This window comes from Panthera uncia, chromosome D4, assembly GCF_023721935.1.
Source record: "Panthera uncia isolate 11264 chromosome D4, Puncia_PCG_1.0, whole genome shotgun sequence".
In the NCBI taxonomy this organism is placed as follows: domain Eukaryota; kingdom Metazoa; phylum Chordata; class Mammalia; order Carnivora; family Felidae; genus Panthera; species Panthera uncia.
Window position 1 is genome coordinate 30,841,022 of NC_064807.1, and position 26,831 is coordinate 30,867,852.

At 37.2% G+C, this 26,831-nt stretch overlaps 1 protein-coding gene and 1 non-coding gene across 3 annotated transcripts in view; one reads left to right on the forward strand and one right to left on the reverse strand.

The window, feature by feature from the left end:
• Window positions 1-11,204: 11,204 nt before the first annotated feature.
• Window positions 11,205-26,831, reverse strand: part of KIAA2026 (KIAA2026 ortholog) — a 132,214-nt gene continuing 116,587 nt past the window's right edge. For both annotated transcript variants that reach the window (XM_049634406.1, XM_049634398.1), the window contains 2 exons: window positions 18,980-19,167; window positions 11,205-17,874 (listed from right to left, as the gene is read on the reverse strand). In XM_049634406.1, the coding sequence (XP_049490363.1) occupies window positions 14,243-17,874; window positions 18,980-19,167 (3,820 nt within the window). In that variant the 3' untranslated portion in view covers window positions 11,205-14,242. The remainder of the gene's footprint in view (window positions 17,875-18,979; window positions 19,168-26,831) is intronic.
• On the forward strand, window positions 21,341-21,478 carry LOC125928246 (U4 spliceosomal RNA). Its single transcript, XR_007459602.1, has one exon. It is a non-coding gene; the product is annotated as a U4 spliceosomal RNA (small nuclear RNA).

Below are 26,831 nucleotides of genomic sequence, written 5' to 3' on the forward strand. Positions count from 1 at the left end.
AAGAACACCCTACTAAAGAATGAATGGGTCAACCAGGCAATTAGAGAAGAAATTAAAAAATATATGGAAACAAACAAAAATGAAAAGACAACAATCCAAACGCTTTGGGATGCAGCGAAGGCAGTCCTGAGAGGAAAATATATTGCAATCCAGGCCTATCTCAAGAAACAAGAAAAATCCCAAATACAGAATCTAACACCACACCTAAAGGAAATAGAAGCAGAGCAGCAAACACACCCCAAACCCAGCAGAAGAAGAGAAATAAATAAAGATCAGAGCAGAAATAAACAATATAGAATCTAAAAAAACTGTAGAGCAGATCAACGAAACCAAGAGTTGGTTTTTTTTGAAAAAATAAACAAAATTGATAAACCTCTAGCCAGGCTTCTCAAAAAGAAAAGGGAGATGACCCAAACAGATAAAATCATGAATGAAAATGGAATTATTACAACCAATCCCTCAGAAATACAAACAATTATCAGGGAATACTATGAAAAATTATATGCCAACAAACTGGACGACCTGGAAGAAATGGACACATTCCTAAACACCCACACACTTCCAAAACTCAATCAGGAGGAAATAGAAAGCTTGAACAGACCCATAACCAGCGAAGAAATTGAATCGGTTATCAAAAATCTCCCAACAAATATGAGTGCAGGACCAGATGGCTTCCCTGGGGAATTCTACCAGACATTTTTTTTTTTTTAAATTTTTTTTTTCAACGTTTTTTATTTATTTTTGGGACAGAGAGAGACAGACAGAGCATGAACGGGGGAGGGGCAGAGAGAGGGAGACACAGAATCGGAAACAGGCTCCAGGCTCTGAGCCATCAGCCCAGAGCCCGACGCGGGGCTCGAACTCACGGACCGCGAGATCGTGACCTGGCTGAAGTCGGACGCTTAACCGACTGCGCCACCCAGGCGCCCCTCTACCAGACATTTAAAGCAGAGATAATACCTATCTTTCTCAAGCTATTCCAAAAAATAGAAAGGGAAGGAAAACTTCCAGACTCATTCTATGAAGCCAGTATTACTTTGATTCCTAAACCAGACAGAGACCCAGTAAAAAAAGAGAACTACAGGCTAACATCCCTGATGAATATGGATGCAAAAATTCTCAGTAAGATACTAGCAAATTGAATTCAACAGCATATAAAAAGAATTATTCACCATGATCAAGTGGGATTCATTTCTGGGCTGCAGGGCTGGTTCAACATTCACAAATCAATCAATGTGATACATCACATTAATAAAAGAAAAGATAAGAACCATATGATCCTGTCAATCGATGCAGAAAAGGCATTTGAAAAATTCAGCATCCTTTCTTAATAAAAACCCTTGAGAAAGTCGGGGTAGAAGGAACATACTTAAACATCATAAAAGCCATTTATGAAAAGCCCACAGCTAACATCATCCTCAATGGGGAAAAACTGAGAGCTTTCCCCCTGAGATCAAGAACACTACCTAGATGTCCACTCTCACCGTTGTTGTTTAACACAGTGTTGGAAGTGCTAGCATCAGCAATCAGACAACAAAAGGAAATCAAAGGCATCAAAATTGGCAAAGATGAAGTTAAGCTTTCACTCTTTGCAGTTGACATGATATTATACATGGAAAATCCGATAGACTCCACAAAAAGTCTGCTAGAACTGATACATGAATTCAGCAAAGTTGCAGGATACAAAATCAATGTACAGAAATCAGTTGCATTCTTATACACTAATAATGAAGCAACAGAAAGACAAATAAACTGATCCCATTCACAATTGCACCAAGAAGCATAAAATACCTAGGAATAAATCTAACCAAAGATGTAAAAGATCTGTATGCTGAAAACTATAGAAAGGTTATGAAGGAAATTAAAGAAGATATAAAGAAATGGAAATACATTCCGTACTCATGGACTGGAAGAATAAATATTGTTAAAATGTCAATACTACCCAAAGCTATCTATACATGCAATGCAATCCCAATCAAAATTGCACCAGCATTCTTCTCGAAGCTAGAACAAGCAATCCTAAAATTCATATGGAACCACAAAAGGCCCCGAATAGCCAAAGAAATTTTGAAGAAGACCAAAGCAGGAGGCATCACAATCCCTGACTTCAGCCCCTACTACAAAGCTGTAATCATCAAGACAGCATGGTTTTGGCACAAAAACAGACACATAGACCAATAGAATAGAATAGAAACCCCAGAACTAGACCCACAAAAGTATGGCCAACTCATCTTTGACAAAGCAGGAAAGAACATCCAATGGAAAAAAGACAGTCTCTTTAACAAATGGTGCTGGGAGAACTGGACAGCAACATGCAGAAGAATGAAACTAGACCACTTTCTTACACCATTCACAAAAATAAACTCAAAATGGATAAAGGACCTGAATGTGAGACAGGAAACCATCAAAACCCTAGAGGAGAAAGCAGGAAAAAACCTCTCTGACCTCAGCCGCAGCAATTTCTTACTTGACACATCCGCAAAGGCAAGGGAATTAAAAGCAAAAGTGAACTATTGGGACCTCATGAAGATAAAAAGCTTCTGCACTGCAAAGGACACGATCAACAAAACTAAAAGGCAACCAATGGAATGGGAAAAGATATTTGCAAATGACATATCGGACAAAGGGCTAGTATCCAAAATCTATAAAGAGCTCACCAAACTCCACACCAAAAAACAAATAACCCAGTGAAGAAATGGGCAGAAAAAATGAATAGACACATGTCTAAAGAAGACATCCAGATGGCCAAGAGGCACATAAAAAGATGCTCAACATCGCTCCCCATCAGGGAAATACAAATCAAAACCACACTCAGATATCACCTCACACCAGTCAGAGTGGCCAAAATGAACAAAACAGGAGACTATAGATGCTGGAGAGGGTGTGGAGAAACGGGAACCCTCTTGCACTGTTGGTGGGAATGCAAACTGGTGCAGCCACTCTGGAAAACAGTATGGAGGTTCCTCAAAAAATTAAAAATAGACCTACCCTACGACCCAGCAGTAGCACTGCTAGGAATTTACCCAAGGGATACAGGAGTACGGATGCATAGGGGCACTTGTACCCCAATGTTTAAACAGCACTCTCAATAACAGCTAAATTATGGAAAGAGCCTAAATGTCCATCAACTGATGAATGGATAAAGAAATTGTGGTTTATATACACAATGGAGTACTATGTGGCAATGAGAAGGAATGAAATATGGCCCTTTGTAGCAACGTGGATGGAACTGGAGAGTGTGAGGCTAAGTGAAATAAGCCATACAGAGAAGGACAGATTCCATATGTTTCCACTGCTATGTGGATCCTGAGAAACTTAACAGAAGACCATGGGGGAGAGGAAGGGGGAAAAAAAGTTAGAGAGGGAGGGAGCCAAACCATAAGAGACTCTTAAAAACTGAGAACAAACTGAGGGTTGATGGGGGGTGGGAGGGAGGGGAAGGTAGGTGATGGGCATTGAAGAGGGCATCTTTTGGGATGAGCACTGGGTGTTGTATGGAAACTAATTTGACAATAAATTTCATATAATATAAAAAAATTTTTTTTAAAAAGATACTGTAGTTTGGCTGATGTCTTGCTTTAAATGTTCCAATGGCAGTTTAGCTACTTTGGGCTCCAAAGCCCTCTCAAAAAAAAAAAAAAAATTAAAAAAAAAATATATATGTAATCAAAAAGGATCAGAGATTTTGGAATGGTATGGAATGGTGCATAACAACATTAATTTTTTTTTTGTTGACCTCTACATGTCATCTTTACTATTGTTTATCTAATATTTATTCTTTCAGTCAACTCATTAAAAATTTTTTTTTGTCTTGAATTTACTTCACGACCCTAAATGGAAAATCAGTATCATTTTCCATAAGTAGAAGATAATGCTAAAAATGAAGATAATGAAAGTATTTTTATGCACACCTAGAAGGTTACTGATGATCACAGAAGGCTGTCAACCTGAGACCTGCTCTTTTTATTCAAGAGGGAGATTAGCAAGAATCAAAGAGCTTTCAACATAATTAAAAGACTTGCAAGAGAAAGTTATGACTGCCTCACTGTATGATTCAGCGTTTTTTAATGCTGAATCAGTAAACCACCTAAAGTCATCTTGTATCATCGGAAATACTAGGGTAGCAGAATTGTTTCATTTTCTACAAAAGACACGATTGCACTGAAAAGAAAAAACACTGAATAAACAGACTTTTACACATTGAAAAAATCATTAAACAAAATGCTGAAATACTTACATACTGTTCCTGATTCTGTTCTCTTACCACTTAAAATAAGCCTTCTCCCTCCCCTTTTCAAACAAATGAGCTCTAAATGAAGTAAACATCAACAGGCATTTGGTCAGCTCCTTGCAATCCCTAGTCTAAGCCTCAATCCTCCATCTCTATAGAAGTATGTGTGGCTTGAGCCCCAGACCTCTCTAGCATCTCCAGACCATCATTGCTGAGAGTGCTCTCCTTTACCCATGGAAAAAGGTTCTCTTCACAAAGTCCTTCAAACTAGCATCCTAGGTGATGAACAAGGAGGACTGAGAGATTCCCTGAGGGAGTCTGATTGTTTTTACAGTTAAAAGCAGACACACTTTCAGGAGAAAAAAAGTCATCTCAAGTGACTGATGCCAAAACATCTTAGGAGCAATTCAGAAGAACATTCTTCATGGCATGTTTGGATAAAAACATTCATTTTTAAGAAAGCTTAAAACTGCTATTCTAAGAAGCTGTGCAATGTAAGAAAAAGTGTAGGAAATGAACAGAAGACAATGCTTGACAACTTGAAAACACAAATGAAAGAGGCTTTAAATTATAAAGAGAGCCTATTAAAATCTCTAAAACAGCACTGAAGACAAGTTTGCCTGCTCTCTTTAGAGAAGGTTACATAGATGATGGCAACTTGAAATCAGACAAAGAGAAAGAAAACTGAGACTCCCTAAACTGCCCATCAGAAGTTAACTTGGAGAAATACATTGATGCTATTCATTTTTAAATAAGGCTTGAAGGAGAATGACCAAGACAATCTAAAAAGTGAAGAAAATTAATCAATTGCTTATAATTCAAATAAAAGGTCTCCAAACTGAACAAACACCTTTGCAGTCTAAAAATACTGCTTGAAATTGAGATTCAAAAACTTCAGCTAAAACTTCAAATACTACCTGAACTACACCAAGAACATGCAATGCATATCTGTAGAAAATCCATCAAGGAAAGACTTTACAGTTTAGAAATAAAGGAGAAACTTCCCAAAGTATATGAAGCCACATACATCAGAAGTATGACTCCTATAGGTAGATGGTCTTGAGAAATAGTTGGAAAGAAGTACTTCCTTTTACCAAAGCTGGATTGTCTCCAATGAGAAAAGAGCACCTTGGCTGAGTCAAATCTCACTGAGCTAAGAAAAAAATCACAACAAGCAAAAATTAGCTGAAGAAGTGTAAATTCCAGCTTTTCCCAAGTGGCCTCCACTGCTCCACAGGTAGTCCTGGGCAGAGGCTAGAGAGTATCAGGGGACTCCCTGAATCATCAGGTCCCCAAGGAAAGAGGAAGATTGAACTGTAAGGGCTCAGGTATCTGAGTCACCTGTAAGTTTGATTCATGTTTACAGTAGCCAAGTCCTAAACATCCACAGCAGGACATCTGTCTTTTCTCTTTAAAAATAATTTAGAGCAGGGGCACCTGGGTGGCTCAGTTGGTTGAGTGTCCGACTTCAGCTCAGGTCATGATCTCACAGTTTGTGGGTTTGAGCCCTGTGTTGTGCTCTGTTCTGACAGCTCAGAGCCTGGAGCCTGCTTCGGATTCTGTGTCTCCCTCTCTCTCTGACCCTTTCCTGCTCACACTCTGTCTGTCTGTCTCTCTCTCAAAAATAAACATTTTAAAAAAATAATTTAGAGCAATCTCTTTTTAGTTTAAGTATTGTTACTTAATTGATGCTATATTTGCCCAAATTCAAGTTTGACAGAATTATAATTCCTAAGATAGCGTTTTACCAATCTAGATGGTTTTAATAAAATTCTTATGGACATTAGACCATTTCATTAGATATTACAGAATTAGATCCAAATAAGTATTGTATTTAGATTGAACTAAATGGTCTACTATTACTTAAGCCACAACTTAAGTTAACTTTTACATAATCAGGGAAAAACATTTAATCAATAAATTCCATTTATATATGTTATGAGCTGTTTGAAGAAATCTGTAAAAATATTTATCTAATAAATTTTGGTTTAAAAAAACAATATAAAACAAGAAACCCACCAAAAACAAAACCCTAAACCAAATACCACCCCCCCCAACTAAATCTATTAGTCTTTTAACTTTTTTTTAGCACTAGATTCAGATAATTTAGGGCAGATAAAATTATGTTCATGATATTCTTTGCTGTTACAATGTTTCTAAGTTTTATGCAATCAAAATAAATTCTTTCCCTTAAAAAACATTTTTCTATCCTTCTCAATCCAAATACAGGTTTCCCCAATTATTTGAAAGTAGACACTTCTTATGAAAACTTTGAAGCCAACATGGGGTAAAATGAAGAGATGATTACCATTAACTACATGGAAAAGTTTTTAGCCATCCCAGATCCCCAAAATAACCTCTTAGGCTACTTTGATACCTTAGGACACATCTTGGTAACAGATACAAAGCAAATTGACATAAAGCACAGATACTCACAGGTCAAAGCTATGGCGACTTGAAGCTGAGAAGTTCCCAGGGAAGGAGCTTGGTGGTGCCTCTCACTGCTTGGGGTGGCTGCTGTTTCTATAAAGGCTCAATGCAAAACAAACCATGAGTGCTGTTTTTGCTTTTCTCCGTTTTTTTTTTTTTTTTTTTTTTTTGTAAAAGTGAAAATCCTCTTTGGACTTCTTTTGGTTAGCGAAAACAGGTACTAATGCAGGTCTTTTGTAAAAGTAAAGTAGCATGATGTGAACTTTTGCAAATGGTCAGAAACCTGTAGTTTCTCTTTTTCTCACTTCTCTGTTGCAAGCTACCATCACTGCCAGATAAAAGGTCTTCATACTACTTTCTTGATTTACCTAGTAACTTCCTAATTGGCATGTCTCTAGTCAGGTAAATGATAGCAGCTACTATTTATTAAACGTTTACTTTGTGGCAGACTTTGGGCCAAGTGTGTTACATAAATTATTACATGTAATCTTCACAGCAACGCTGCAAGGTAAATTAACTGATCTTCATCTTACATGTGAATGTTAATACCTTTGCCTCAAAAGCTTCAGTACCATCCCAATGACTTTCAGAATATTTTTCAGTCCTTTGTCACCCCTACCTATTTTTTAGTCATTCCTCATCAGCCCCCCCAACCCATAATATTCTATTCAAACTCAACTGCTATTCCCTAAATGCTCCTTGTGCTTTTTTTTAAAGAAAACTGAGATATAATTGACATATAATATTGTATTTATTTTGGTGTACATGATTTATGTATATATTGTAGAACTATCACATTAAATCTAGTTAACATCTATCACCAGTGATAATTTTTCTTGTGATGAGAACTTTTGATCTACTCTTAGCAACTTTCAAATGTGCAATATAGTACTGTTAATTTACCTGTGCTTTTTAAAGACTCTTTCCAAGTCCAGTTCTAAATATACTTTCAGTCCCAGCACAAATTCCACCTCTTATATGAAACCTCTGGCACCTTACCACTAAATTCCTAAGAGTTCTTTATTCCTCTGATATTTACTTTTAACTTATTGTTACATTCTGTTGTTGTTGTTGTTGTTGTTGTTGTTGTGTGTGTGTGTGTGTGTGTTGAGGACAGGGATGTGATCTTATTCATCTATGTTGATCCTACATCTTCTGTATTATACAGTTCTCAAAAAATGTGTAGAGTTAATTTACACCTCTTTGAATTTAAAGCTTGTTGACAATCATGCTTTCCATTTACATTGATAATTACTTTAAGAATGATATTGAGGATTACACACATAAAAGCATGCATTTCTTTAATACTTCTTTATATATTACTTAACCATAGAATTTTCTCACACTCAGATTTTGTCCCCATGTTAAACTATAAGAGCCTGAACTGTGCCATGCCCTTCAACTTTCTTGGTAATGGCATGCATAATAAATACTTATTCAATAAATGAGTAAAAATACCTGGGACAGTGGAAAACATTATAGCAACAATCAGGCTTCAGGCTCAGATAATAGCAAAACAACTTTTGGAGTGACTTAAGGTAATTTGTTATCATCTCTATGTTATAATACACTGTAACTTGGATAGTTCATCAAATTTCTTAGATCACTTTCAGAATTTGCTACATTCTCAAGCTTTTAATATCAAAGATTTCTAAATTCACTGTCAATGATATACTGGGGGAAGCAAAAATTTTCACTTATCTAAGTGTACATATTACTATCACTGCTTTAATTATAAAACTATTGAAGTCAATTAATTATTAAATGCACCAATAAAATTGTAGGCTTGAAAGGAAAACTTCTAAACTCTATGAAGCCAGCATTACCTTGATTCCAAAACCAGAAAAAGACTCCACTAAAAAAGGAGAACTATAGACCAATTTCCCTGATGAATGTGGATGCAAAAATCCTCAACAAGATATTAGCCAACCGGATCCAACAATACATTAAAAAAACTGTTCACCACAACCAAGTGGGATTTAAACCTGGGATGCAGGGCTGGTTCAATATCCACAAAACAATCAATGTGATTCATCACATCAATAAAAGAAAGGATAAGAACCACATGATCCTCTCAATAGATGCAGAGAAAGCAGAAAGCATTTGACAAAATACAGCATCCTTTCTTCATAAAAACCCTCAAGAAAATGGGGATAGAAGGATCATACCTTGAGATCATAAAAGCCATATATGAAAGACCCTACGCTAATACCATCCTCAACGGGGAAAAACTGAGAGCTTTCCCTGTAAGGTTAGGAACAAGATAGGGATGTCTACTCTCGCCACTGTTATTCAACATAGTATTGGAAGTCTTAGCCTCAGCAATCAGACAACACAAAGAAATAAAAGGCATCCAAATTGGCCAGAAGGAGGTCAAACCTTCACGCTTCACAGATGACGTGATACTTTATATGGAAAACCCAAAAGATTCCACCAAAAAAACTGCTAGAACTGATCCATGAATTCAGTAAAGTTGCAGGATATAAAATCAATGCACAGAAATCGGTTGCATTCCTATACACCAACAATGAAGCAACAGAGAAATCAAGAAATTGATCCCATTTACAATTGCACCAAAAATCATAAAATACCTAGGAATAAATCTAACCAAAGAGGTGAAAAATCTATATATTGAAAACTATAGAAAGCTTATGAAAAAAATTGAAGAAGACACAAGAAAAAAAAAATGGAAAAAGATTCCATGTTCCTGGTTAGGAAGAACAAATATTGTTAAGATGTCAATACTACCCAAAGCAATCTACATATTCAATACAATCCCTACCAAAATAACACCAGCATTCTTCACAGAGCTAGAACAAATAATCTTAAAATTTGTATGGAACCAGAAAAGACCCTGAATAGCCAAAGCAATCTTGAAAAAGAAAACCAAAGCAGGAGGCAACACAAGCCTGGACTTCAAGCTGTATTACAAAGCTGTAATCATCAAGACAGTAGGATACTGGAACAGAAACACTCAGATCAATGGAACAGAATAGAGAACACAGAAATGTACCCACAAACGTATGGCCAACTAATCTTTGACAAAGTAGGAAAGAATATCCAGTGGAATAAAGATGGTCTCTTCAGCAAGTGGTGCTGGGAAAACTGGACAGCGACATGCAGAAGAATGAACCTGGACCACTTTCTTACACCATACACAAAAATAAACTCAAAATGGATGAAAGACCAAATGTAAGACAGGAAGCCATCAAAATCCTCAAGGAGAAAGCAGGCAAAAACCTCTTTGACCTTGGCCACAGCAACTTCTTACTCAACAACTTACTCTCTGGAGGCAAGGGAAACAAGTGCAAAAATGAATTACTGGGACCTCATCAAAATAAAAAGTTTCTGCACAGCGATCGAAACAATCAGCAACACTAAAAGGCAACCGACAGAATGGGAGAAGACATTTGCAAATGACATATCAGATAAAGGGTTAGTACCCAAAATCTATAAAGAACTTATCAAACTCAACACCCAAAAAACAAACAATCCAGTGAAGAAATGGGCAAAAGACATGAATAGACACTTCTCCAAAGAAGACATCCAGATGGCCAACTGACACATGAAAAAATGCTCCACATCACTCATCATCAGGGAAATACAAATCAAAACCACAGTGAGATACCATCTCACACCTGTCGGAATGGCTAACATTAACAACTCAGGCAACAACAGATGTTGGTGAGGATGTGGAGAAAGAGGATCTCTTTTGCATTGTTGGTGGGAATGCAAGCTGGTACAGCCACTCTGGAAAACAGTATGGAGGTTCCTCAAAAAATTAAAAATAGAACCACCTTAGACCCAGCAATTGCACTACTAGGCATTTACCAATGGGATACAGGTATGTTTCGAAGGGGCACTTGCACCCCAATGTTTATAGCAGGGCTATCAACAATAGCCAAAGTTTGGAAAGAGCCCAAATGTCCATCAACAGATGGAGGGATAAAGAAGATGTGGTATATATATACAATGGAGTATTACTCAGCAATGAAAAAGAACGAAATCTTGCCATTTGCAATTACGTGAATGGAACTAAAGGGTTACTATGCTAAGTGAAATTAGAGACAGACAAAAATCATGACTTTACTCATATGAGGACTTTAAGAGACAAAACAGATGAACATAAGGGAAGGGAAGCAAAAATAATATAAAAACAGGGAGGGGGACAAAACACGAGACTCTTAAATATGGAGAACAAACAGAGGGTTACTGGAGGAGTATGGGAGGGGGGATGGGTAAATGGGTAAGGGGCATTAAGGAATCTACTCCTGAAATCATTGTTGTACTATATGTTAACTTGGATGTAAATTAAAAAAATAAACTAAATTAAATTGGAGGCTTGAAATGGAAGCAGGAATCTAAAGAGTCCCTTAGTATTTTATATATAATTTTGTTTTTACTATTCACAAAGGAGAATTGATTTTTTTTTTTTTTTGAGGAAAAACCATATAGGAAATGAGAGGAAAGAGCTAACATATCAGAAAGACATGTTATTTCCCCATGTTTTAGCTTAGCATTGAAAATGATGCTGAATATATTCAAATGTCCTATTTCTATACTATGTGTGGAAACATACGGTTTTAGTACCATGAAGTTTTCAGGTAGCATTGTAGTGACTTTTCTTCCTTTACATGAATGCCTTTATAAACAGTGTTGAAGAATACTTAACGATAACACTGATTACAAAGAACTGAGGAATTTGACTTTGTACTCTTTGGTTGGCCAAGATCCCAGAAATCCACATGATCTACCAAGCTGGAAACAAAAGAAAAAGAATTTGGCTTTTGGTTATATTAAGAAGCTACCTACATTTCTCACTGATTTATTCAACAAACATATTGAATGTCTACTGGATGCGAGTTACTGAGGTGACAATGATGACTGACAAGGTCTCTCTTTATGAAGGTCTCTCTTTAAAAAGGAAGACAGACTTTCAATAATTGCATACAAATCTCATTACAGTAGTGTAGTACTATGCCCTTCTCAATCTATGAATGACTACAATATCATGATGCTGGCTAGGATGAAGTAAGGAGAGGGAGTTATGTAATATGTAATGGGAATATGTAATGAAACATTAAGTCAAAGAGAACTTCTAGGAATGCCTTGAACTTTCTAGAAACTAAAAGAAAACTAGAGTGCAATAAGCAAGGGAATAGGTTGAAAAGAAGCTGGTGAGGTAAGCAGCAATAGATTGAGGCCCCTTTTAATCCCCAAGGGGATGGCAGGGTCGGGGGCTGGGGCTTCACTCTAAAAGGTTCACCAGATCACACAGAGTTTCAAAGGTCATATTAGGATTTTGGATTTAGGAGTTAGAAAAGAATTGTGGTTAATAATTAGTTTAGGTCCTTCACTGGGATTAAAGTTGGGCCATAGGTAATTCAGTAAATTAGTTTCTAGAAATGGCTTGGAGAATTCTTTAAAGGGAAAAGATGAATAATTTCTGGTTGTTTTGCTTTAAAAGTTGAGTATGTAAGTACATTTATTTATTGAGCACACCTATGCACAATGCAATTGCATTCCCAAATATCACCCACATTCCCTTGAAATCCAAGGTCTTTCTAAACTGAAAGGGAAAGAGGGGCAGTGACTACAGAGGAGAACATAGACATGACTGGCAAAGGCACTGTTTTAGAACATAAGTATAGATTTTTGAGAGCCTTTAGCAACTTTCCAGGAACATCCTCACACCCCTTCCACTTTGATAACTAATACATTTCAGTGTAGTTTCAAAGGAAGTCTTCAGGCCTACTCTTCCCCATCATTTTTAACCCTAGACTACAACTCCATGTGATGTTTAACGTCATTATAAACATAATCTGGATGAATATACAATCACTATCTTAGATAATGGATAAAGATCCAATAAATATAAAATCTATCTTTTTTTGACTTTTCATGCTTTGCCTTCTTAAAAAGATATTTATTTATTTATGACTAAGCAATTATACATTTTTTTTGTGTATTCCTTATGCTGTGTCTTTTTTCCCAGACTTTAAAAAATTTTAATTCCAGTAAATATACAGTGTTATATTAGTTTTGAGTGCACAGTATAGTGATTTAACAATTCTATACACTACTCAGTGTTCATTGTGATAATAAAATCTATCTTTTATTTAAAATGAGGCATATTCTGAAATACCACAAAGTCAAACCCTGAGAAGAAGCTGCCCCATAAAAATCACTTGTTTTACAACAGAATATAAGTGACTGCTCTGTGATTGAAAAAACAGCAAACAAAAGCAAAGAATGCTTATAAATAATTGGAAGTGTTCAAATTCATTTGTTATTCTAAATTAAAAAAAGGAAAATTCTTATGTTTTATCATTTTGGAAAATCAGTCAACTATGAAATAATACCTCAATATAAAAACAGACATATCAGGAGGGAAGCTATATATAGGGTACATAAGACCTCTCCATACTACCATCACAACTTCTTGTGAATCTAAATTTGAAAATAAAAAATTAACAAAGCATATCTGAGGTGCATAAACACAGACCAAACACATTGGCCTGAAAGATTACTTAATCAATGGGGAATTTGGTGGTGAAATAAGACAAAAAACTTAAAACAATGAAATCCAAAGTGAAATTTTATAATAGAAGTAATGTACAATCATGGAAATTTAAAGCATCAGGTTCAACTAATGGCTCAGGTCTACCACCCACTTGCTGGATGACCTCGGACAACATCACTTAATCTTTCAAGACTACTGTGAAAAGTAAGTAAGATATATGAAGTAAAATTTGTAAACTGTAAAACCTTGTACAAATGCTAGCCATTAATTCAAATTTCCCACCCTTAATTCCTTTCAGTGGAACAAGAACGCAGTTCTTTCAATGGAACAATTCTTTCAATGGAACAAGAACGCAGTTTAAAAATGGTATTCAAACAAAGAAATACAGCAACTCAGTTTATTACATGCAGATTCTTCTGCATTGTTGCTAACAGTTCACTGGTCCAAAATTACTAAAATATTTAAAAAACTATACATTATGTAAACAAAACATAAATAAGACAGCATAGTTCTTTGTACATATAGTTTAGTACAGGTTGTTAGGGATTTAGGAATATGTACAATTTTACAACATGGACTGCATTTTCACAATGCATAAATATGTGTGTGTGTGTGTGTATACACACACACACACATACATACATTTATTTATATTTTTACAGAAAACAAAAACAAGATTTCACTAATGACACAGAATACAATATTGTTGATACACACTGCCATAGTCCAAGTTCAAGAAGAAACATGTCAATTCAAGTGTGCAAAGAGCTAGCCTACTACGAACTAGTGAAACTTGACTTTGTCCAATCTATGCAATACAGACAGGTAGATTCTGTCTATTTTAAACAACTTTGGAAAACATACTCATACCAATGAGTTAAATGGAACAGATCTTTTTCTCCCAAAGGAAACAAAGCCTTGTTGCAAGCTAATGAAAAGATACATTAAAACACACAGAACTATGTATAGTATGTTTTCAACAGTATAATAAAGTTAAAATTTTTATGGGAGTCAAAACAATGCCCCATTATTTAAAAACTGGCTCATTTAGTCTAAATTCAGGATGCAGCTGTGTTGGGCTTCTCTAAGTCAGATGAGTGAAAAGCGGGGAAGACAGAGGCAGGATTTCGACTAGCAGATACAACAATTTGAGAGAGAGAGGAGGAGAGAGAAGAAACCTTAGATGCTGGAGGATTTATGGTATTCAAAATGGCTCCTTCTGGGCTAACCAACAATTTTTTGACTGATGTGTCCAGATGAAATACTGATGTGCTACTTGGCAGTGGAGGATTAGTAGAACAAATGGCAGAAACCAAAGATGTCTTAGCCAAAAGAGTAGCTGGAGGAGACTTAATTACTGAAGCCAATGACACTGTTGGTGCGGGAAGTGGAACAGACACTTTAGCAGTTGTGTTTATGATCTGTGATGTTGTATGTACTGTGGGTAGAGGACTGACATTCCCAAGAGAGTTTATAATTTTTGTAGAACTTCTTAGAGAATGCTTCACAGGTTGCCCACTTAAAGAATTATTTGATGCTAGTGTGATCTGGGCAGGGTTATCTACTGATAAAGCCGGAAGGCCTTGGCCACTGTTAAGAACTAAGGGAGGTCCATATTTTGGATTAGTAGATATAAGAAGAACATGGCTACCAGCTCCAAGACCTTGTGGTGGGACAATAAACCGGGTTCCATTAATCATGATCTGAGTACCAGGTGCCAAAGGTGTACTGGTGTTGATGACTATTTTTTGCTGAATATAAGGTTCACTGAACTGACCCCCTATCACACTATTCACATTTGATGGTGCTGTAGCAGTGTGAATGGCAGAGCCACCAGGAGCAGAACTGTAACTTGAGGTTGATTTTACTAAAGCAGAGGACATTTGCTGGTTTGGCAGAGAAGCAAAATTGGAAATATTAATTACTTTACCTAGACTTTGTGAAAGGGATGGCAATTCAGTTTGAGGTTTATTTGTGTTTATATTTGTTGGCACTGTAGTTAAAATCCCTGGTGACTGAATCTGGACAGAAGTCCGAGATTGTCTTTTAGAAAGAGATATAGAACATGTGGCTCCTGGTACAGTTGCCACTTGTGGAACTGTGTTGATTATTTTAGGGGATACAGTCACAGGTGTAGGTAAGGCAACAGTAACAGGGATCTGCAAAGCTGATGTTAAACATTTAGGAGACACTGTTGGTTGTGTAGTTGAAATCAGAACAGATGATGCAAGATGTCCTGTTTTCACAGTTGATATAGCCACAGTGTTTCCGAGATTTGACGTGCAAAGTCTATTTGACAAAATAGGCATAATTCTTGAAGAGGTATCATTTCCACTGACTAAAACAGGAGGTCGTGTCCCAACGGAAGCAGAGGCTGAGGTCACTGAAAGAGAACCCAAAGACACGTTTGCTCCTGTTACTGAAAACATGTTTACTGCTCTTGTTGCAGAAACCATTGATTCATTAAGAGGAGTAATATTTTGACTCACAAAACTTGAGCTTACTGGAATTGAATTGCTACTTGTTGACAATGGCAAAACATAGCCCTTGGTACTTTTTTCTTCTCCTTTTGGGGTCACATTTTGCAATATGTTAATTGATGGTATAGGTGGCACACTGCCTGACGTGTTTACAATTGCTTGACCTATGTTTAGTCCAATTTTCACATCTTTTATCTGAGATACAGTTGGTGATGAATTTATTTTTATTGGTGCTCCCACTGTTGATGGAATTAGTACTATCTGGGGTTGTTCTGGAGTCTTAACATATGTTTTACTCAAGGGGGGAGAAAGAGTTTGTTTTAATGGTTCTGCCACAATAGTTGGAGTTGAAGTGCCACTGGGAATTGGAGCATTAATAAAAACTAATTTCTGGGCAGAAACACCCGTAGATGTTGGTGCAGGTGTCACATTAATTGCAGTTCCACTGCTAGAAGAAAGAGAAGATGGAGCTGACACCAGCATAAGTTTGTGAACTGCAGTTGCACTGATCACATCGCCATTTGTTGCTGCTGTTGCTTCTGATCTTGTAACAGGGAAACTTTTTGTGAAATAATCTCCCTGTTGTTTATTTGGAGTATGAATAACATTCGTACTGGTTTGTCCAAAATTTCCTGTTGATATACTAATTACATTTACTGAATTATTTGCTGTTGATGATAGTAGAGTGCCAGAAGAAAGAGAGGACTTTAAGGGAGAAGGCGGCATATGTGAAGCTTTATCTATCATGTGGCCCAAATTACCACCGCAGGAAGACTGGCCTAATGTAAGCTTGAGATTCTTTCCCACTGATGGATTAAAGCCAGATGGAATGGAATCAGAAGTTGATGTTTGGCTAAAAGATGGGAGACTAGATGTAGTAGTCACTCCAACTGAGGGTGAAAAAACAGAGGATGATGAAGTTGTTGATTTGGGTACCAGAAATGCCTGAAGCTGAGGAGCAAAAGTGAAAACTGAACTTGAAGATAAGCTATTGGGTGAATTTTGATCTGGACTGGTCTGTACTTTTACAACTCCAGTGTTCCCACCTCGTGTCCTAACAAGAATTGATTGTGAATCTCTTATACACACAGTTTTCAGTTCTTGCTTTACTTCAGAAGAATCAGGAGTTTGTTGTGCAGAAGAGTTGAGGGAACTACCAGGATTTGTAGATCCACTTAGTGTTGTTGCTGATAACAGAGGCTGAACTGTTGAGGAAATGGTGGATGAAACAACGGGCTGGGAAAATGTGGCTGCTGAAACTGCATTCTTGACTTTTCCTGACTCACTCTGGCTAGTCTTAACTGGTGGTGTTAATAAATTACTTATGGAGGTTACAGGTGACAAAGGTTGTGGCCTATCACTATTTGACAAAGGTGTAATTGTCCTATTGAAAAGTATATTAGGTAGCTGGGTAGAAACAGTTCCTGCTGAGCTGACAAGAACTGATGCTAAAGAAGAGTTTACATTTGTTGTCTGTAGGAAAGATGAACAAGGTTGTTCTGTACTTTTCTGTTGAAGTGGCGGTACTTCTTTTGCAACTGCTTTCCCTTCCTTGTGCTGAATCACAAAATTCTTAGGCAGAATGAGAACCTGTTGCATGATTTTTTCTCCTGTTTTAGAATCTAGCACAGGTTGCATCTGAATCTTTACAGAGCTGTTATGGAGATCTATGGGCAACCACTGGCCACAGGGCACTTTGTATACCATTTGTAAAGGACCTTTTGTACTGGTGTGGCAGGTCAATGCTGGCTTTATAGGACTTGCTTCTGGAGGAGATATAACTGGTTTTTCCAAAGCAGGAGCAGTTCTACCTGTGGAAGGGGGCAGTTGATTTGTTAAGGTCACTTTGTTCCCAATATTCTTTGCAAGCAAGGCCTGAATAGGTTTGGTCCCTTTCTGGAGAATAGATACTGGTGTTGAATCCACTGAGGCAAACGACTCTGGAAACAGTGGCTCTGTATGCTTGAATTCATTCAAATAGTCAATCTGCACCTCACCTTCTGCATTCTCAACTGTTGTCTCATTTGTGCTTAACTTTGCTTTCTTCCTTGGGGAAAGATCTTTTGTGCTATCATCCACATAATTAGTTTGTTTTGACTGTCGTTTAAGTGTTTTAGGCAGTATCTTTGCAATATCTTTAGAAGGCAATTCCTTTTTCAACAACTTGCTTCTGGCCATAGGAAAATCTATTTCAGACAGTTTCATGTCATCTGAAAATTATAAAAGCAAACACTGTGTTTAAATAAAACAGCAACTGAATAGCAATAATAAGACCAATTATAAAAAAGCAAGTCAATCTTTGAACTGGAACTTTATTAAGAAATCTACTACAGGGTGATTTCAAAGTCTCAGCACCCTGATTGGAAAATTAAGGTAAGGTGATCTTTGACATGGCAATCTTGATAGCACAACCCATTCCCAACTATGTATTAATGACAGAATTTTTTTTTGTTCAAACTCTGCTAAGTCTGCTGCAATACAAACACAAAGGAAAATTTACATCTCTTAAAGAGATACTCAGGCCAGCAATTAGAGCTCAGAATTTAGATTTGAAAAGGAATACAGTCTAGTTCTTTTCTTCTAGATAAGGAAATCATGAAATCAAAGAGAGATAGTTCTCCATTCTAATTTTCAGAGACTCTAAAGGAGTTTCTGGGGTTAATTATTCCTACAGTAAAAAAATTATGTTCATATCAGTCAAACTGGGTTGATGAGAAGCTACTCTTTTTCAAGTCACCAAGGACATGAAAAACAACAGGTTAAAAAATTACTAACCACAAATTTTCACACTAACCTGTTATATAACTAAAGAAAGTTATTTAACTAGATTTAAAGAATAATATAATCTGATAAACTGAAATGAATTATAGATAATCTAATTTTGCCCCCTTATGATGATATGTCCACTCTGGGGTCTCATTAGGCCATCAACCTTGGTCATTCCTCATAAAAAATCTTCCCAGATTAGGGACTTGTCAAATTCCATTTAAATCAAACATCAAAAACAGTGCTTCAAAAATAGTAACAATAAAAAGAAGATGATGAACTTATTTTAGAGGGATTGTATATTAAAGATGTGTGGTCTATAATGAGCAAAGACATGCCTACAGTTTGGAGGCAGGCACTGGCTCCAGAAACTCCTAGAAATGTAATGATTCCAAGGAACCTTTACAAGGACACAGGACACCTTCAAAACATGGCAGATTTTCCTAATTAATACACATCATTAACCAGATTAACCTTTATCTCCACAAAAGATAGTAAAACTTCTCTTTGTGGTTTTAGTGTTGATTTAAAGAAAGTTTTAATACTTACCTGAATCAAAGTTATCTTTCTCCAGGATATCCAAAGGTTCTGTCACCTCTACAGACTTACTAATTTCTACTTTAGGAGATTCTTTTCCAGGATCTCCTTCACCTTCTTCAGTAGTCCACAGTTCTCTAGTAAATTTATCATGATCAGGCTGTCTTCTGAAATCATCGTAGTCTTTCTTTAGGCGGCTCCTGAAATAAAATGCCCAACAAACAACACATACATCTTAAACTCTTGGAAGCTAAACTAACTGTTAATAATTTAAACTTTATTTTGAAATATTTTCAATTAAGTCGCTAAAAGCTATGTTTTAATCTCAAGTGTGTCTAAGATGCTTGGTTCAGTCTTACCAACAAGTATCATTAAAGAAGAGAAAACCCAGGGGGTAGGCATAAGAAACCAGAAAGGATTATATTTATAACTTCAGAATACAGTGTTTGAATATACCACCAATTTGTCTTTTTAAATGCTATTAGACCTATTAAATGAGAGAAAGGTAAATTTTTTTTTTCTAGCTGCATGGACAAAAATAGATTTGAAATATTTTCATAATTACTGATTATAATATAGTAAAAAATGCCATTTAAAAAAGTTAATCAAATCCTAAACACTTTACCAGCAAATGAATGAAGTAAAGTTGTAGGATACAAAATGAATACCCAGAAATTGATAGTATTTCTATATATTAATAACAAAATAGCATAAGGAGAAATTAAGAAAACAATTCCTTTTACAATTGCATCAAAAAGAATGAAATATCTAGGAATAGGCTTAACCAAAGAGGTGAAAGACATGTACTCTAAAAACTTTAAAACACTGATGAAAGAAATTGAAGATGACACAACTAGAAAAATATTCCATGCTCATGGATTGGGAGAATATTATTAAATGTTCATACAGCCCAAAGCAATCTACAGATTCCAAGACAATCACTATCAAAATACCAACAGCATTTTTCACAAAGCTAGGGGAAACAGTACTAAAATATGTACAGAACTACAAAGACCCCGAATTGCCAAAACAATCTTGAGAAACAAAAACAAAGCTATAGGAATCACAATTCCAGATTTCAAGATATACTACAAAGCTGAAGTAATCAAAACAGTAGGGTAATGGGGCACAGGGGTGGCTCGGTGGGTTAAGCGTCAAACTTTGGCTCAGGTCATGATCTCATAGATCGTGGGTTTGAGCCCCATGTCGGGCTCTGTGCTGACAGCTCAGAGCCTGGAGACTGCTTCGGATTCTTTATCTCCCTCTCTCTCTGCCCCTCCCTTGCTCGCACTCTGTCTTTCTCTCACAAATAAATAAACATTAAAAAAAATAGTACGGTACTGACACAAAAACAGATACACACATCAAGGGAACAGAATAAAAACCCCAGATACAAACCTATACTTATATGGTCAACTAATTTATGACAAAAAAGGCAAGATATACAATGGGGAAAAGTCTCTTCAATAAATGGTGCTTGGAAAACTGAACAGCCACATGTAAAAGAATTAAACTGGGGGCGCCTGGGTGGATCAGTGGGTTAAGTATCCGACTTCGGCCTAGGTCATGATCTCGTGATTCGTGAGTTCGAGCCCCGTGTTGGGCTCTGTGCTGACAGCTTGGAGCCTGGAGCCTGCTTCAGATTCTGTGTCTTCCTCTCTCTCTGCCCCTCCCCTGCTCATGCTCTCTCAAAAATAAATAAATGTTAAAAAAAAAAATTTAAAGAATGAAGCTGAACCACTTTCTAATACCACACATAAAAATAAACCCAAAATAGATCAAGACCTAAATGTGAGATCTGAAACTATAAAAATCTTAGAAGAGGACACAGGCAATAATTTCTCTAACATCAGCATGGCAACATTTTTCTAGATTTGTCTCCTAAAACAAGGGAAACAAAAGCAAAAATTAACTACTGGGACTAAACAAAAATAAAAAGCTTCTTCACAGTGAAGGAAACAATCAATAAAACAAAAAGGCAACCTAATAAAAGGAAAAAGATACTTGCAAATGATGTATCCAATAAAGGGTTACTAACCAAAACATAAAAAAAAAAAACTTCTACAACTCAATACCAAAAAGCAAACAATCTGATTAAAAAATGGGCAGAGGACCTTAACTGACATTTCTCTAAAGAAGACCATATAGATGGCCAAGAGACATATGAAAAGATGCTCAACATCATCAGAGAAACACAAATCAAAACTACAATGAGATATCACCTTACACCTGTAAGAATGGCTAAAATCAAAAAGTTAAGAAGTAACAAGAGTTGGTGAGAAAAAGGAACCCTTGTACACTGTTGGTGGGAATGTAAATTGGGGCAGATACTGTGGAATACAGTATGAAGGTTTATCAAAATTTAAAGATAGAAGCTTTGCACAGTGGCAGTATCATAGCCAATGAGGTTTATCTGAGGCATGATTATTGCTAATTGAAAACTTTTCCCAATATCTTGCCAGGATGATTTAAAATATAGTCAGCACTGGCAATTTTTGAAAAAAAGAAATTAAAAATAGAAATAACATATGATCCAATAATTCCATTAGTGGGTGTTTGCCCAAAGAAAACAAAAACACTATAAAGGAAATAAGCACCCCTGTGTTCACTGCAGCATTATTTACAATAGCCAAGCTTTGGAAGCAACCTAAATGTCCATCGATAGACAAACAGATAAGGAAGACATGGTATATATTATGTGTACACATGCACACACATACACACATACACACACACACACTGGAACATTATGCAACCACGAGAAAGGATGAGATCTTGCCATTTGCGATAACATGGATGAACCCAGAGGATATTCTGCCCAGTGAAATAAGTCAGAGAAAGAAAAATACCGTAAGATTACACTCACATGTGAAATCTAAAAAACAAATGAAGGGACTTTTCAGAAGATGGCGGTGCAGGAGGACACTGGGCACACTGTGTCCTGATGATCACCTAGATTCCACCCATATCTGCTTAATTTACCCAGAAAACCGCCAGAAGACTAGCAGAACAGACTCTCCGGAGCCAAGCGTAGACAAGAGGCCCACGGAAGAGGGTAGGAAGGGCAGAGAGGCAGTGCGAGCTACACAGACTGGCGGGAGGGAGCCAGGGCGGTGGAGAGGCAGCCAGCACACCCGGCAAGGCAGAGCACCAGAGTCTGGCTTGCAAAAGCGGAGGCGCGGGTGGAGTGTGTTCTGACAGCCAGTGGGACTTAACATCTGGAATTTTATAAGTCAACAGCTCTGCTTGGAGACGGGAGGGCTAAAGGACAACAGGAGGAAGAGTTGTTGAACCCCGGAGGACAGAGCTCATCTTGGCGGGAAACAAAGGTGCTGGGAAGCGCCATCTCCCTCGCCCATCCCCCAGCCAAAATCCCAAAGGGAACCAGTGCCCATCACAAACTTGCTTGCACTGGGCAAACACCCAACGCTGTGCTTCTGCGGATCCATCCCTCCAAAGAGTCTGCCTTGCTCCCGGTGCCACAGGACCCCTCCCAAAGCGGACCACTGAAGGCAAAGCGAGCTATGCCCGCCCCTCCCACCCCTGTGCACCTTGAGGATCCACCCCGGCTAATAGGTCAGATCCCATAGAAGCAGCACCACAAGCCTGGCAGTGTGCAAGTAGCCCAGACAGGGGCCACACCACTCCAAGTGAGTCCTGCCTTTGGGAGAGAAGATAAGGTACACACCAGTCTGACTGTGGCCCCATTGGTGGGCTGGGGGCAGACATCAGGTCTGACTGCGCCTGCCCACCAACACAAGTTACTCCAGACAACACAGTGGAAGAGCCCTGCGGTTCCCCACCACTGCAGGGACTATCCAAAATGACAAAACAGAAGAATTCCCCTCAAAAGAAACTCCAGGAAGTAGCGACAGTTAACGAACTGATCAAAAATGATTTAAGCAATATAGCAGAAAATGAATTTAAAATAATAGTCATAAAATTAATTGCTGGGCTTGAAAAAAGTATAGAGGACAGCAGAGAATCTATTACTACGGAGATTAAGGGACTAAGAAACAGGAGGAGCTAAAAAATGCTCTAAATGAGCTGCAAAATAAAATGGGAGGCGACCACAGCTCGGATTGAAGAGGCAGAGGAGAGAAATAGGTGACTTAGAAAATAAAATTATGGAAAAAGAAGAAGCTGAGAAAAAGAGAGATAAAAAATTCCAGGAGTATGAGGGGAGACTTAGAGAACTAAGTGACATAATTAAACGAAATAATATATGCATAATTGGGATTCCAGAGGAGGAAGAGAGAGGGAAATGTGCTGAAGGTGTACTTGAAGAAATCATAGCTGAGAACTTCCCTGAACTGGGGAAGGAAAAAGGCAGTGAAATCCAAGAGGCACAGAGAACTCCCTTCATACGTAACTTGAATCGATCTTCTGCACGACATATCATAGTGAAACTGGCAAAATACAAGGATAAAGAGAAAATTCTGAAAGCAGTTAGGGATAAACGTGCTCTAACATATAAAGGGAGACCAATAAGACTCGTGACAGATCTGTCTACTGAAACTTGGCAGGCCAGAAAGGAATGGCAGGAAATCTTCAATGTGCTGAACAGAAAAAAAAATGCAGCCGAGAATCCTTTATTCAGTAAGTCTGTCATTTAGAATAGAAGGAGAGATAAAGGTCTTCCCAAAACAAACAAAAACTGAAGGAATTCGTCACCACTAAACCAGCCCTACAAGAGATCCTAAGGGGGATCCTGTGAGACAAAATACCAGAGATATCGCTACAAGCACAAAACCTACAGACATCACAATGACTCCAAACCCATATCTTTCTATAACACTGAAAGTAAATGGACTAAATGCACCAACCAAAAGAAATAGGTTATCAGAATGGATACAAAAAAAACAAGGCCCATCTATTTGCTGTCTAGAAGAGACTCATTTTTGACCTAAGGACACCTTCAGATTGAAAGTGAGGGGATGGAGGACTATCTATCATGCTACTGGAAGTCAAAAGAAAGCTGGAGTGGCCATACTTCTATTGGACAAACTAGACTTTAAATTAAAGGCTGTAACAAGAGATGAAGAACGTTATATAATAATTACAGGGTCTATCCATCAGGAAGAGCTAATAATTATAAATGTCTATGTGCTGAATATGGGAGCTCCCAAATATATAAAACAATTAATCACAAATATAAGCAACCTTATTGATAAGAATGTGGTAATTGCAGGGGACTTTAATACCCCAGTTACAACAGTGGACAGATCATCTAGACACAGGATCAATAAAGAAACAAGGGCTCTGAATGATACATTGGATCAGATGGACTTGACAGATATATTTAGAACTCTGCATCCCAAAGCAACAGAATATACTTTCTTCTCGAGTGCACATGGAACATTCTCCAAGATAGATCACATACTGGGTCACAAAACAGCCCTTCATAAGTATACAAGAATGGAGATCATACCATGCATACTTTCAGACCACAATGTGATGAAGCTTGAAATCAACCACAAGAAAAAGTCTGGAAGCATGCAGGTTAAAGAACACCCTACTAAAGAATGAACGGGTCAACCAGGCAATTAGAGAAGAAATTAAAAAATATATGGAAACAAACAAAAATGAAAATACAACAATCCAAATGCTTTGGGATGCAGCAAAGGCAGTCCTGAGAGGAAAATACATTGCAATCCAGGCCCATCTAAAGAAACAAGAAAAATCCCAAATACAAAATGTAACAGCACACCTAAAGGAAATAGAAGCAGAACAGCAAAGATACCCCAAACCCAGAAGAAGAGAAATAATAAAGATCAGAGCAGAAATGAACAACATAGAATGTAAAAAAAACTGTAGAGCAGATCAATGAAACCAAGAGTTGGTTTTTTGAAAAAATAAACAAAACTGATAAACCTCTAGCCACGCTTCTCAAAAAGAAAAGGGAGATGAACCAAATAGATAAAATCATGAATGAAAATGGAATTATTACAACCAATCCCTCAGAAATACAAGCAATTATCAGGAAATACTATGAAAACTTATATGCCAACAAACTGGACAACCTGGAAGAAATGGACACATTCCTAAACACCCACACCTTTCCAAAACTCAAACAGGAAGAAATAGAAAGCTTGAAAAGACCCATAACCAGTGAAGAAATTCAATCAGTTATAAAAAATCTCCCAACAAATAAGAGTCCAGGACCAGATGGCTTCCCTGGGGAATTCTACCAGACATTTAAAGCAGAGATAATACCTATCTTTCTCAAGCTGTTCCAAAAATAGAAAGGGAAGGAAAACTTCCAGACTCATTCTATGAAGCCAGCATTACTTTGATTCCTAAACCAGACAGAGACCCAGTAAAAAAAGAGAACTACAGGCCAACATCCCTGATGAATATGGATGCAAAAAATTCTCAATAAGATACTAGCAAAATGAATTCAACAGCTTATAAAAAGAATTATTCACCATGATCAAGTGGGATTCATTCCTGGGCTGCAGGGCTGGTTCAACATTTGCAAATCAATCAACGTGATACATCACATTAACAAAAGAAAAGAAAAGAAAAGAAAAGAAAAGAAAAGAAAAGAAAAGAAAAAGAAAAGAACCATATGATCCTGTCAATCGATGCAGAAAAAGCATCTGACAAAATTCAGCATCCTTTGTTAATAAAAACCCTCGAGAAAGTCGGGGTAAAAGGAATATACTTAAAGATCATAAAAGCCATTTATGAAAAGCCCACAGCGAACATCATCCTCAATGGGGAAAAACTGAGAGCTTTTTCCCTCAGATCAGGAACACGACAGGGATGTCCACTCACTGCTGTTGTTTAACATAGTGTTGGAAGTGCTAGCATCAGCAATCAGACAACAAGAGGAAATCAAAGGCATCAAAATTGGCAAAGATGAAGTCAAGCTTTCACTTTTTGCAGATGACATGATATTATACATGGAAAATCTGACAGACTCCACCAAAAGTCTGCTAGAACTGATACATGAATTCAGCAAAGTTGCAGGATACAAAATCAATGTACAGAAATCAGTTGCATTCTTATACACTAATAATGAAGCAACAGAAAGACAAATAAAGAAACTGATCCCATTCACAATTGCACCAAGAAGCATAAAATACTTGGGAATAAACCTAACCAAAGATATAAAAGATCTGTATGCTGTAAACTATAGAAAGGTTATGAAGGAAATTGAAGAAGATATAAAGAAATGGAAAAACATTCTGTGCTCATGGATTGGAAGAATAAATATTATTAAAATGTCAATACTACCCAAAGCTATCTATACATGCAATGCAATCCCAATAAAATTGCACCAGTATTTTTCTTCAAGCTAGAACAAGCAATCCTAAAATTTGTATGGAACCACAAAAGTCCCCGAATAGCCAAAATAATTTTGAAGAAGACCAAAGCAGGAGGCATCACAATCTCAGACTTTAGCCTCTACTACAAAGCTGTCATCATCAAGACAGCGTGGTATTGGCACAAAAACAGACACATAGACCAATGGAATAGAATAGAAACCCCAGAACTAGACCCACAAACGTATGGCCAACTCATCTTTGACAAAGCAGGAAAGAACATCCAATGGAAAAAAGACAGTCTCTTTAACAAATGGTGCTGGGAGAACTGGACAGCAACATGCAGAAGGTTGAAACTAGACCACTTTCTCACACCATTCACAAAAATAAACTCAAAATGGATAAAGGACCTGAATGTGAGACAGGAAACCATCAAAACCCTAGAGGAGAAAGCAGGAAAAGACCTCTCTGACCTCAGCCGTAGCAATCTCTTACTCGATACATCCCCAAAGGCAAGGGAATTAAAAGCAAAAATGAACTACTGGGACCTCTTTTATATATATATAATATAACATATATACAACATATATATA